The sequence below is a fragment of the Bubalus kerabau genome, chromosome 2, assembly GCF_029407905.1.
Source record: "Bubalus kerabau isolate K-KA32 ecotype Philippines breed swamp buffalo chromosome 2, PCC_UOA_SB_1v2, whole genome shotgun sequence".
In the NCBI taxonomy this organism is placed as follows: Eukaryota; Metazoa; Chordata; class Mammalia; order Artiodactyla; family Bovidae; genus Bubalus; species Bubalus kerabau.
Genome location: NC_073625.1, coordinates 31,089,257 through 31,103,690, shown reverse-complemented (window position 1 = coordinate 31,103,690; position 14,434 = coordinate 31,089,257). Strand labels below are relative to the sequence as shown.

At 44.6% G+C, this 14,434-nt stretch overlaps 1 protein-coding gene across 5 annotated transcripts in view; it reads left to right on the top strand.

Annotated features, from left to right (window-relative positions):
• The window catches only part of STOX2 (storkhead box 2), a 195,778-nt gene that overhangs the window by 42,575 nt on the left and 138,769 nt on the right, over window positions 1-14,434 (top strand). The window contains exon 1 of one of the 5 annotated variants that reach the window (XR_008710130.1): window positions 3,686-4,232. The exons of 3 other annotated variants lie outside the window; for them this stretch is intronic. Coding sequence is in view for 1 of the 2 variants with exons in the window: in XM_055567439.1 (XP_055423414.1) it covers window positions 4,187-4,232 (46 nt within the window). In the remaining variant the exon portion in view is untranslated. Of the gene's footprint in view, window positions 1-3,685; window positions 4,233-14,434 lie in introns of those variants that run through there. One more of the 5 variants, XM_055567439.1, reaches the window with a different exon arrangement.

The following is a 14,434-nucleotide window of genomic DNA, read 5'->3' as shown; positions in this document are numbered from 1 at the left end:
TGTTCTTTTAGGGGAACAGTGTTTGGTTGCCTGAAACAGAAACTTGAGTAATACTAGCTCAAACAGATAGGGTTTTCTTTGTATCAGATAATGAGAAGCCTGGGTTGGCCAGGCAAAGGCTAGAGAAGTAGCCCAATGGTGCTGTCAAGCATGCAGGCCCTGTTGGTCTTTCTCTTCACTGTCATTGGAATATTGGCTCCTATGGCCTCTGTTGTTGCCTTTTGATCTCAGTGTGGCTGCTGCAGCCCCAGGTATCTCCCTGTGCATCAGGAATTGATGCACCACGTCTTTTCCTGTTTTTGTTTTCTTGTTTTTATGTTGGGGCTGAAAGTTCTCCTCAGAAGACTTCTGTTTCCTTAGCCATGAGTAGGTCCCATGCCATTTCATTTCAGTCACTGGCCAAATTTCCATGACAAGTTATGATTCTTTCCTTAGGGCTGAGCAAGGGCCTGTCCCTCAAGAGATCAAAGGATCCGGGACTTCCCTGGTGGTCCAGTGGTTAAGAATCTGCCTTGCAATGAAGGGGACCTGGGTTCGAACCCTGGTCTGGGAACTAAGACCCCAGATGCTGTGGAGCAAACAAGCCCACATGCCAAAACTGGAGTCTGTGTACCGCAGCAAAAGATCCCACGTGGCACAGTGAAGATATGTGCTGCAACTGAGAGCTGACACAGCCAGGTAAATATACTGTTGAAGCGCTAAGTTGCTTTAATTGTGTCTGACTCTTTGCAACCCCATAGACTGTAGCCCGCCAGGCTCCTCTGTCCATGGGGATTCTCCAGGCAAGAACACTGGAGTGAGTTACTATTTCCTTCTCCAGGGGATCTTCCCAACCCAGGGATGAAACCCACATCTCTTATGTCTCCTGAGTTGGCAGGCGGGTTATTTTACCATTAGTGCCACCTGGGAAGTCAGAGCGATCAAAGGATCAAGATTCTATAAGCCAGGAAGAAAGAGGGAAGGTAGCAATGGATGGCGGAGAAGGCAACGGCAACCCACGCCAGTACTCTTGCCTGGAAAATCCCATGGATAGAGGAGCCTGGCAGGCTGCAGTCCATGGGGTTGCTAAGAGTCGGACACGACTGAGCGACTTCACTTTCACTTTTCTCTTTCCTGCATTGGAGAAGGAAATGGCAACCCACTCCAGTGTTCTTGCCTGGAGAATCCCAGGGATAGGGGAGCCTGGTGGGCTGCCGTCTATGGGGTCGCACAGAGTTGGACACGACTGAAGCGACTTAGCAGCAGCAGCAGCAATGGATGGTGGCCATGGACAGAAACTAGGAGGGGTGGCAGGTAAAGGTGGGAGGTGGTTGCATGGAAGATCCCAGTTGAAACAAGGTGTCATTGTTATTAGGGAATTAAAGGGGTTAGAAACGAGGATCAGAAACACTAAGTGTCCAAAAGTCATATAATGGGGGTAAAACTAGAGATGCCCACTGGTTACTTTGGCCAAAGTGAGCCAAAGCCCATGGCGTTCCCAAAGCTGGGACGGGGGCCTGGAGCCCACGTCACGGCCCAGGTGGAACAGATGGGTTCCTTCAGAGTGCCTGGTTCCTGGCTCTGGTGTTTGCTGGTGGGAGTTTATGTTCCACTTAGAGCTGGCAAGCAGCTTCTGGCAGGTGTGGCAATCTGCAGGCTCTTGGACAACCAGCTAACTCTGGGTCTCAAGTCAGATTCCAAACACTGAACTGGAGATTGGGAAAGGGTTTTGCAGAGCCAACTTGGGAAACTGGCAAGAGTCCCAAATTCCAGGAGGAGCCAGATTTACCCGGCAGTTAGCAAGACAAGAGCTTGGGAACAAAGCTTAAGGGTGAAGCCCTGTTATTTGAGGGCTGGAGGCAGGCTGGGATCAGGGAACCAGGAGCTCTTTGATTAAAGCTTTAGGGAGGACTGGCAGCCAGGGTACCTGATGGAAGACCCCGGGGCGGAGCTGGCTTGTGTTAAGTGAAGGGTCGCGCGTCTCAGGGTGGGATTGGTGGTGGGAACTGACGATCTGACCGAACCTACTACAGACGGGGATCAAGTGGTCCCATGGGGGAGGGAGAAGGAAAGACGTAGCTCTGTAGAGGAGAGCTACAAGAAATATTTTGGAGGTAGCATTTACGGGACTTGGTAAGAGGAAAGGCATCTTGGCGTTTGAGCCTCGGTGACTGGCTTTATAAAAAAATACGAAATGTCCAAGCAGCAGTCATTTTCGATGCTAAAACCCCTTGAGGTAGGGATGTTAGTAATTGATACATGAGGCTTGGGAGAGAGACTACAGCTGGAAGTGAAGGCTGGAGTCATTCACATCAAGATAGTCATGGAATGAGACTAGATAGAGGGCGTGGAGAAAGAGTTCAGCTTATGTGCCACAAGAAGAAGTTATTTCTTCCAGTGGTGGTTATTTGTTTCCTATTTATTTGATTTCTCCATGAATTCTTTTCTCAGATCCTTCATTTTTCCGGTTGATTCTTCTTTCTTCATGTTTTCAGTTATACCTAGTTTTCCCAAATACCTGCATCTTCTTATGCCTGGTGGCTCAGATGGTAAAGAATCTGCCTGCAATGTGAGAGACCTGGGTTCTATCCCTGGGTTGGGAAGGTCTCCTGGAGAAGGGCATGGCAACCCACTCCAGTATTCTTGCCTGGAGAACCCCATGGACAGAGGAGCCTGGTGGGCTACAGTCCCTGGGGTTGCAAAGAGTCTGACACGACTGAGTGACTAACACACATGTCTGAAAGGCTTATTTAAATTCTTCAAGGATTTAAAAAAAGAAAAATCAGAGGATACCATCTTCCACATCCCCCAGACAAGGATTTGTGTTTATTCTTTATGATTCCCCTTCATAGCAATTGTTATTTATGGATAACTCCCAAGATTCTTTAGTGATAGTTTTTTTAAAAATGGCCAAAGAAGAATGTGTTGTGACTTTTCCCCTTCATTTTTTAATCATGTAGCAAATGGGAGGACGGGAAATGCTGTCTTATCACAACCACATCAAAATTATTCCAGCCTCAACATCCTGACCACACCCTGTACTTCGGAAGAGCGTTCCTTTAAAGCCACAAAGGATTCTTTTCTTCCATATTAAGCTGGAGAGGGTTTTCCAAGATTTATATTAACAAGGAAAAAGAAAAAAAAAATTAAAACCAATATCATCAAATTGTTGGTTTCATAAATTGGTATAAGAATGCCTAAGTGCAAGTTATACTTAGGAGAAAGGTATATATTCTCAACAGTCAGGATAGTGAAATCATTATTTGAATGAATTATTTGAGAAATCATTTGTGAGTTTGGGGGGAGAGGTGTCCATGAGTTTTTCAAACACACCTACTAAATGTAAAGAACTTTCCAGAACTGCAGTCAAAGCTATAGGTAAGGTAACCAATATTGTTGAGAGCAGGACACTATTGGGATCAGAAGTCAATGTTTGGAGTAGTTACACTCTAGGATTGTCTGGGGCAAAACAATGTAAGACTTAGGTCACAGGAGTTCTGGATTTCAGTGGTGGTTCACGGGTCACATAATTCAAGGTGAAACGAAATGAAAGTCAGGCATTTCCTCCTTGTCCTGGCCTCTATATTGAAGCCGCCGTTTTGTTATATAAAATACAGGTGGTTCAAGGGCCTGGAAATGCTGAAATGAGATTGTCTTAGTCTTTTCCTGTTGCTTTTCAAGTCAAGGTGACGGTGTTTGGAGACAGTGTTGAGTGGATTCAGGGCCCAGCCCTGTAGGTACTTAATGACTTCAGTGTGGGCTTTTAATCTCCTGCCCAAGTGTTATCTTACTTGTCCAGACAAGCCTTCACCATTCTAGGAGAGTGTGGGAAAATTAACACTGCTGAGCGACCCGGCAAGGAGAGAAATGTCTGAAGCTAGAAATGAATTGCACTCGTATTTATTTTAATGCGGTCTGGAAACGTACAGCTTGAGATCTCTGTGCCGCTTAAGGCGAGCCCAGCACCCTTGCACGGAGGGGGAATAAAAAGAGCAAGAGGATTGAAAACTAGAGCATGGCTATCTTTACTGCTGGAGTTAGCTCTCAGGAAACCTGAAATGCTGAATGTAATAAAATGTTGACAGCAGTTTCACTTAAATGTGGGAACCCTGGACCAGAACGACATCTTTGGCACCAAAGGAAATCAGGAGAATAAAAACAGCAGTCGTCAGGATTTGAAGGAAAGCCACAGATTATTACCATCTGTATGTTTTCCAGACCCTGTGCAAAACCAGAAAGCCAGGACTCAGCCGGTGAGTAAGTATATTGAACTCTGGTGTATGTTTTTAGACGGAAGAAAGTTATAAGTTGGTCTCAATGTTTGAACACAACGCTTTGTAAAACCTGACGAATTTTTTTTTTTTTTCCCGTGACCATGTCCTCATGGTTTATCTTGAAAACCTGTGTGTTTCGCTTGGGAGCTACCATTGTTATAAACCTTTATTGTACCAGGCCATCGTACTTTCATGGTTTCTCTGTAAATGTAGCATTGTAAGTTGCTCTTCTATTTCAGATTGTTCTTATACATCGTGTTTTTGTGTTCTTTCCGGAAAGTTGTGGAAAGATCGTGGTGAAGCGCATTTTAGTGTTTGGGTCATGAATTGATCGGCTCATCACTGTCACCTATCAGTTAGCTCATATTTTTCTGTTTATTATCCAGAAGAAGGTACTTTCAGATGAGCCAATCTTTAAGTATTTTTGGATTAATTTCCTGCCTCACGTTGACTGACGTTATAATTTGAGCCAACAGCTGCATTCTCTACGGTTGAAACCTATATAGAGACTAAACATAAGACACAGAAAGTTTCTGACTGTGTGTGCTTTAATCAGGGTTGATGTTTGTTCAGAGATCTGAGACCTCAACTTGTAAAGTCTAGCCCTTGAAAAGCGAGAATCGCTGAGTGGGCTGGGGACGGGAGTGGCAAGAGGGGAGATGGGTTATTCCTTTTTATAAAAGGAGAATGTCTGTTTTAAAATAACAACTAGTGAATAAGAGAGGCCTGTTTATCTAAAATGTTTACATGAAAGAATTAAATCCTATGTCAATGGGACCATTAGGTAAACTATTTGACATCTCATTGAGAAATAGAAACTTGTAAATGGCTTTTGATATGTAGCGCTGAGAATAAAATTTAATGGGATGATTCTAACTTGAAAACAGCAATTAATGACAGATTGTAGAAGTCAGCCAATTAATTGTCACTGAGTGCTTTTCTATCCAACACATATGAAAGATTGTTTATAAACAGGGAGTATTTTTTTTCAACATGCATATGAATTTCGTATAACACTTGGCAGTTCTTGGCTAGTTTGGCAACATTAAAATCTTAGCTCTTAGACTAGTTTCCTGGAGATGAAATATTCCATGGATAGATCTGTGCTTTCCTTGCAAGCCTGGCAATCTTAATGTTTAGCAAGACATTCTTCTCTGCAGTGTTTTTCTTCAGTCACCTCAAATTCTCAGAATAATTTAATATGAAGTGTTTGGACAAATTGAAATGAGGGAAGGGTCCCACACCTGTTGAACCCTAGGTTTGCAACGACATTGAATCGCACGCATTGTGCTTAATTCTGAAAGCTATTCATCCCAATGTTCATTTTGCAATTAAAGTGTGTATACGAGTCTCTCTCGCTGCAGGGTGTTCTTTCGTGTTAGGACAGCCCAATCCATTTCTTTAATTAATGACGCAGAGTCTTAGTTCATGGACCAGTCTCAGGGGAGTAATTTAGCATATGTGAACGGGCTCACAAGGCTTTCTGGACTCTTGGGTCCTATTTGATAAATTATTGCTTCAATATATTAAATGGACCCCAGTGTCCTAAAAACATTCATATAATTTCCACATGTTCATTTTTTTTTCTTGCTGGAAAGTGTAACTTACAGCTAGAGTGGCTTAGAAATCTTGGCTCCTTCTTGAAGAAAAACCAATGGGCACGTTTAGCAAACCTTACAAAAATATCTCAGTGCAGGAAAATCTTTGATAAAATCTATGAATATGTTTATAACATTTTTAACTGTCTGTGTAAGCATCTTAAAGCTTCAGAGAAAAAGTGCTAAATTGGCATAGTTGATTTTTCCTCTTGCAAAACACTTGTGAGCAACAAGGTCGTATTGAGCAGAAGATATGGTTGGAATGGTGTGCTGAGGAATGTTAGTGATTTGTCTGAAGGGGTGTGCGTGGAGTGCACAGGCGGGCCCTTCACCTCCATCCTGCCTTCTTTTTGAAGTGACATTTGGCATTTTCGTTGCTTAGTGGTGCTAGCTTGCTAGGAATCTTGAGTTCATCACACAAATTCTGCGTCCCAGCTGCTCTGACATGGGTCAAAAGTGGGGCAAGCCTCACCGAAGCTGGTAGCTGCCTTGGCAGGTCTGTTCTGAGTCAGTTTCCCGTTTAGAGTTTCATTCCTGGCCTCGCTAGGGGCTCCCGGATTGGTGGAGTCTTGCTGCAGAAATGTACCTCGTTGGAAATGTGCTAAGTGTTGCACCCTTGGACCCGAGCAGGCCAGGCCTAGGAGATTTGTCTCCATCCAAAACAAGAAGGACACCCTGGGGGTCTGCCTTCACGGAAGCCGCAGAGGTCCTTGGCCATCTGTCCCCTGACTGACTTGCAGCTGATGGCAGGGTGGTCCAGAATCATAATAGAGTAGTTGCCTTGCCGGTAGCCAGCATCGACCCTGGGGCTTGATGATGCCCTTGCCCGAGAATAATGGAGAGTTTTGCTCTTACGGAAAAAGAGAAGGAAGATGTCACATTGTTACTTTAAAAATAGTCCCCCCCCCCCTTTTTTTTTTTGCAGCAGTGTCTGCTGAGAAGTGATTGCATCCTGTATTCATGTTGGAGCTCTGTTCTCTTTGGTACTTATCCTCTAAGCTTAAAGCAGTCAGCTACCAACTCTCATGGAGAATTTGCTGTGGGAAGTCCCGAAGGCTTGGTCCGTGCCATCTGAATGAGAAGGGGGGCATGTGGAACAGCAGTGAATACTGTGAGTGTATGGTTGGAGCCAGATCGTGTGGTGCTGGCCCTTTGTGGCAGGAGTTCAGAGGACAGAAACCCAGCCAGGCCTCCTCATCTGCCTCAGCAGTAATCTCCCTGCCTCCTACAAGGTTCTTCCCTACCGGCCAACTCCTGCAGCAGCTGATTCTGCGCCTCCCTCATGCTAACGTGTCAGGCAGCCAGCCCCCTCTCTGATGTGAAGTCCGGTCCTGACTCAGCTTCTCCCGGAGCTCTGTTCCTCCACCTCCTCACCTGCTGCTTAAAAAGACAGTTGTGCTTTCATGTTCCTTTCTTCCTGAAATGATTCTCCCCAGAATCAGCAGTAACCTCGGGATGCTGAACGTTTTCCCTAGCCCCGCCTCCTCTAGCGCTCAGCGCCCTGGGTTGTGGCTGGTCCCTGCTGTGTTTTGTGACTCCCCGCCCTTGGTTTCTGGAAAGTTGCGCTGTTCTTGTTTGGCATCTCTTTTGCATGCGCTTTCTTGGCAGTGTCACTCCCGCCCACGCTTCCGTGATTCTTTCCCCAGTTTCAGGCCTGCCCGTCTCCTTATTCTTGCCCTTGGGTTTATCCGCTCACCTCCCTGAGCTGTCGCGGTAGAGGATTCGGTCATCCACTTCTCCAGGGTGGGTTAAGAGCCTACTCTCCGTCTAGACGTGGAGGGTGGAACGCTGACCCGACGCGTGGTGCCTGCTTCCTGGAGTTTGTGGTCCAGGGAGGCGGAGAGACAGGCACACAGTTCACATCCTTATTGTCGGGGAGCCGCCCGGAGCTGGGGGCGGGAGGTGCTGCGCCTCCTGTGCGAATCTATGGCGGGCACCTGAACTGACCTGACCTGGGGGATGAGTCCTAAACCCACAGCCCCCTGGACCCCTGACCTCTCTCTCTTGAGCTTCAGTCTCTCTTGGGTGAAGAGGGAATGGTCTCTCCTGGTGACCTGTCGCCACCTCCAGCACACTACGTCTAAGAGGGAGTGCTCTTTTCCTCCCAGTGTGCCCCCTGCTGTCTGCTTTCAGGCCACGGAGCCAGCACGTCCCTCCAGCCCCTTAGGCTGGAAGTCTGGGCATCACGCAGAGTTCAGGTTTCCCTCCGGTTCCTCACCCAGTCGCTCGCCCACTGCTGTCAGCGGGTCCCCTGAAATCGCTCTCCACTCTGCTCCTGACTCTCTGTTCCCATGGCCGCTGACGGCGGCCAAATCCTCACCACTTTCCTGCCCTCTTTAATATTTGTAAATGGGCCATTTGCCGATTCAGAGGAGATTTACAGAAATTACCCAAGTGGTTCATGTTCTTGGTGGAAAAATTTTAGAAAATGCAGGTAAACAAAGAAAACAAAGGGAAGAAGAGAAAACTCACGTGCCTCATCACACAGATAACATTCCTATTACAACTCTGATATTTAACCTCCTGAACTTTTCTCGGCACTCTCTATACATCAGAATATTCTCATATGTGAAAATGGGAAAACTGTCTTACAAACTGTGGTTCTATTGTCTATATTGTTTTGGAGCCTACTTTTTTGTATTTAGCCTATAAATGTTCATCCCTTGACATCTTTAAATATAATTATTTGTATTATATTTGTATAATTATTTGTAATGATTTTCCATGGCTGCATAAGGATTTGAAATAATCAGGACTTTAATCTCTACACTTATTTCAATGCACTACCACTAGGTCATCTTCTTAAAACATTTTTTATTCTTGCTGTTCTTTCATGCAAAAAACCATCAGTGGCTTTCTGTTGCCCGAATGCGTGTGCGTGTGTGCACACGTGCACACACACACACCTCTTCCTGTTTATGTAAAGAGGTTTTTCTGACTTGGTCAGGCTTCAGCATTCCTTTCCTCGTCAGGAATAAGGTTAGGCCACGTTTTGGCGGTTACCATACATCTTGCAGAACGGTGGGGCTTTGGGATGATGGCGGGACAGTTACTGGCATGCCCCCAGCACCTGGCTCAGCATCTTGCTTCTTCCCGCATCCATTCTCTCCTTTCACTGCCATCCAGTGTCCTGGGGCTGCCAGTGACCAAGCCCCTCCTCCCACCCCAGCCCTGGCTCCTGCCCAGTGAGAGTGTTTGACAGCTGTGTCAACATGCAGATGCAATGTGGCAGGACCGCGGCGCCTGCCACGGGGGCAGAGGGCTCTGTGGGGCGACTTTGGAGCCTGACTTGAAGTGCAACGGCACTTACCAAGTTAAGCTGGTGGTCAGAGAGGATGGGGCGGGGAGGGTGGAAAGTCTGCACAATGGGGTGAGGAGGGCAGTCCTTGGAAGGAAGGTGGAGAGCTGGATTGTGGGTGTGGCTGTAGCCAAAAGAAAGAGATGACAGGTCTGGGGAGGGGAGGGCCTCTGCAGGAAAGGGTCAGTCCGTCCAGCAGACAGTTCTGATCAAGCCAACTAAATGATGAAGCGCAGAGAAGCAGCATGGCTGTGGCACCCCAGGAAGTCATGATCGAAACCAAGATCAAGTTCTGTGTTTTTCTGATTTTGATGTTGTTAAGTCAGATCTGGAAACCCATATATTACTGGGCAATCCAGATGATTTTATGGAACTGACTGGATTTGTTTTTTCCTAGTCTAGCAAGAGACTACAAAGCCTGTATGGTGTCTAAGACTGTATTTTCATTGTCACAGTATTTCTTTTATTAGGATTAATTCATGTCAGTTTTATTTACTGATATAAACGCAGACTAGAAAGTGTGTGTGTGTGTTTACATACTTGTCAACACATTAAAGCTAGGCTAACCTATAACTATACCTTTCTGGGGAAGAAGTGAAAACCCTTTTTGCTGTTCAAAGGTAATATACCTTTCCATAATTAAATATCTCTGTTTTAAAAATCACATCCCTTCTTGCTGTCTAGACCCACTCATTGTGAATTTTTAACTCAAAAATTAACTTGCTCCAGTTTTTGAACAAGGAGACAAGAAACTATTCAGTCTTCACAAATAGAATCACAGTGTTTTAAACTGTGAGGGACTTTCCATGTGGTCCAGCCTCTTCATTTTACAGAACGGGAAACTGAGGCAGTCATAGGTGAGGCAGTTTGTCCAAAGTGACGCAGCTAATCAGCAGCTCAGCCAAAACCAAAAATCCGGATTTCTGGCTTCCAAGTCCTATGACTTTTCCACTGCCCCATGCCTCATCCTGGTTTTATTAAAAAAAAGAAAAGAAAGGAAAGAAAAATCGGAGAATTGAACTGACACATTTCTTTAATTCTCCTGCCTCTATCCAGGGTGTAAAAAAAAAAAATCCTGATGTATTTTAAAAGAAACATTTAAAAATGTATCCGGACGGGTAAAGAAGATGAGGAATATTTGTGATATGCTAATTAGAATATATCTCATTATGCAAGAAACATGGAACTTGGCAGGGGGGATGCTATTCAGAGCAACTTGAGAAAACTTCAAAGGCAGGACAAAAGAGGGTTCTTTTCATTTATTTGATAATGTGTGGTTGCCATCAAACTTCCGATAGGGTCTGACACCTTTATAATAAACCCCTGTAGAAACTGGGGGAATCTGTCAGATGCATGGAAAGAAAAGCAAACAGTTCCGCTGTTCTCTGGGTTTCCTCGGGTGTAAGTGGGGGCCTTTCCCGCAGCGCTGGCCTGCCAAGCTCCTTCCTGTAGAAACCCGTCTGTGCTACCACGAGTCGTTTGCAGAGGGATCATATTTTGGCAGCCAGGCTAATCTCTCCAAGGTGACCCACTCTTTGGAGAAACAGATCATTTGCAGTTTTTGTTACGAAACGTGTGTGCAGTGATGCGCGTCGCTGTTTGGGGGAAAAACAATCAAAGTGTGTTTTCTCCCCATGGCTGCTTGTTTTGCCAGATCTCTCTAAGTAGAAGCACTATTCTTTTCAGAGCAGTTCTAAGTATCCTGGGGAGAAACACCAGAATGTGGTCAGGTTTCATGTTCAGGAGGAGATATGAGCCCCCTGGTGCAGAGGGAACTGCCCCCATCCCCAGGAGGGGAGTCCAGAGACCGCCCTCCCCTCCAGATGAGAGGGGGCCGTCCCTTCACCTTGGCAGGGCCCCCCACCCCTGCGACTCTGGGGCCAACAGAGCCCTTCCTGCCAGCTGTCTGCCTTTGCACCTGACTCGACCATTTCTGGTGTGATTGATGCAAAGGTGCAGTTCGCCTGGCTGTGAGGTTCGTAGGTACCCGAGAGGATGAAGGACAGAAGTATCAGTCACCCTTGGCCTGTGACAGTCTCTAGGTAGGAGAGTTCCTAGGGAAGGATCAGGACACCTCAGGGTGCCAGTCTGGAGTTTAGATGTGTCTTTCAAGCAGGGTTTAGTGGAACACGTGTGAATTTTACCATTAGAACAGACTGGTTTGGGATCCCAGCTATTCTGTTTGCAGTCTTAATGCCATAATAGCCCAGAATCTTCTTGTCTAAGAACCCAATTGACTCCTGCAAGGGCTGACAACTCGTGTGTCTCCAAAGGTTATTTGTGGAGCATCAGTCACAGACAGTGCTCATGAAACAAGGGGTGCCTGTTGAGTAAATGTGGACACGGTGCACAGCATCCCCCCCGCAACCCCCACAGAGTGCCAGTGCCAAATGTTGCAAAGACTCAGAAGTTCTGCAGTGGGAAATGCATTAACCCAGCCATTCCCCACCCCTGGCCACAGAGCCCCTCTTTCTATGCAGCATCCATCAACATCTGGGGCAGTTCTGGGAATGCCATTCAGAAATACCAGCCTGGAGAGGTGCTATTTAGTGTTTACTAAATGGTCTCTTGAAAGAGTTCAATTATTTCCTGAGACTCCCGTCTCTGTGAAAGGATTAGAAACCACATCTGTAAAGCACTTCCATATGCTTAGCATGAAGAACCTGGATAAACGGAGATTCGAAGTGTTGAAAAATCATAAATCCACTCCTGTTTTGAACACTCACGTTAATTACTTTGCCCTTTGAACTCACAGCGTTTCCATTACTCTGGTGCCGGAATGGGCTTGTACTTCTGGATTCTTGGTTGTCAAAGCTGGAACCAGTCTTAACTGGTTTAAGAGATAAATGTTCGCAGCCACGCATGGCTTTGATTTTGGATTATCATCTACAAGCATGTCTGTGTACGTGGAAAAGAGTTCATTTGTAGATCACTTGCAATCTTCTCTACCTGGTTGCATACTGATTCCTCTTTTAATTTTTTTTCCCTGCTCTTACCCAGGGATTTGCAAAACTATATCTGAAGTTGCAGGAAACGTTTCTGATAGATGTTCACAGAAACCCTCCTGAATTCTGGCAAGAGTTTGTGGAAAAGTGCCTGATTCACTTCTAGCTTCAACTTTATAATTTCTCACAGATTTTCACGTCTCCTAATCCTTTTGTTTCTCTCTGTTTCCTAGTTCCAGCCCCAAATGTGTTGTCTTTTTCATTTTCTTAACTCTGTGGACTGCCCCTTTCAAAACATTCCTTTATTTTAATCCTCTGCCTGGAGTTCAGCACTTCTTAAATTAGGTTCTCAATACAAAATTTTTGAAATATGAAGAAACAGAGGTAAAGAGGGCTTTTTACTGCAGGACTTCTGAGTGCCTTTAATAGTCTAATATGCATTGTTAATCTCCAGAAGGGAGATAGAACAGTGTTCTCCTAACTTATGTAACTACTGAACCTCTACCTCAGCCCCTTTAATAGCATCTTAGAGGAATGTTATTCTGCAAATCCCTCTCTGCATCAGACCCAAACATCTCAACCTGTACTTTCCTTAATCATTCATGTACCATTATGTACCATTACCCCTTTGACTATCTGTCCCAGTAAAACTAACTGTATTATAATCATCCTGAAAACCTTTTTATTTCTCCAGATCTTCTCATGATATTCCCTCTCTTCCCCATGGATCCAGTGATCTTTCCTAGCAAATCTAGAATGCTTTAATTTCTTTCTTCTGCACCTCTATCAAATCGCAGCTTCTCTGGGAAAACTTGACTGACCAAGCAATCTACAAAGCTTTAAAGTTCCAGGAAGCCATCACTTAGGACAGTAAGAGAAAGAGTTGTGACTGTAGAACCAAACCCTTGAGAGAGAGGCAGGACCAGGCTGGTTCCTTTTAGGATGACTCGACCTCACAAAACTTTGCTGGAAGTTGTGGCATCATGAAGAGCAGGGACACGTGGGTCTCCCGGAGAAATGTCGCCTTTAGATAAGATTCACTTTTGTATAATTTTTTCTGGCATGCAGTTTGTCATTTTATAGAATGAAGAGTTTTTTCCAGATTATAGATTACTATAGTTTGCAATATTGTCAATGCTTCCTGTTAGCACAAGCATAATCATAGCTAACAGAGGAAGGAAGCATAAAGGAGTTTGCATTTTTTCACCTGTTAGATTTGTTGGTGAATCAAATTTAACCTGAGCACAATACCTTGACAACACTTGAGGTGTGACTAGTGACCTCTGTGCTCAATGGTGATAATGTTAGAGCAGCTGTGAGCTTTGAATCAGATTGTTACTCTCATTCTGAATTCAGTATCTGATCTGTAAGATTTATCTTTGGTTTCTTATAGTATTTTTTTTTTCTTTTCCCAGTACTTCTCAAACTTTAATGTCTATCTGAATCTCCTAGGAATCATGTTAAAACACAGATTCTGATTTTTTGAAACTGGAGTGTAATGCTTTACCATGTTCTGTTGGTTTCTGCTATACAACAATGTGGATCAGTTATATGTGTGAATATATTCCTTCCCTCTTAAGCCTCCCTCCTACCCTTCACCCCATCCCACCCATCTAGGTCATCACAGAGCACCAAGCCGAGCTCCCTGGTTCCCACTAGCTATCTGTTTTACACATGATAATGTATATATGTGTGTGCTACTCTGTCATTTCATCCTACTGTTGATTGAAACATGCTCCCAGACAAAAGTGAGTTGAGAATCTAACAGATTATTTACACTGAGAAACACATTATTTCATTGCCTGGCATTTTGCACCTTCTTTGCACCCTTTCGCATTTTGTACCCTTCTTATTGTTCTATGTTTTACACTGAACTTTTCTTTAATGTTATTTGAGAAATCTAGGAACAGAGCAAAATTTAGGCGTGTGTAAGCATTTAATCATGTGGACTTTCTGGTTGTCAGTAGAAGTCTTTGAAGTTTGTTTTCTTATGACTAGTATATTTGGACTGCCAATTTGGTTGTAAATTAGACTTTATTTTATTGTAGTCTTGATTGACTGAGACTCTGCACTCACTTGAAAGGGAATAGCATATTAGCTTATGGATAGTTGGGGGCAGGTAAGATAAGTCTATTTTAAGTATATGAAATGATTAGTGTATTTTATTTTGTAAACCAACAATGTCTAGAGTTGAAGCAATTCATCCTCATGTTTGCTATCTGTGGTGCAAATTAAAGGAAAGAAAGAAAAGCTGTCTTTGCTGTTAGTTCTTTTTTTCCACGAATGGGGGCTATTTTATGTGACTACATAAATCAGTGACTACACTTTCTGTCACTGTGT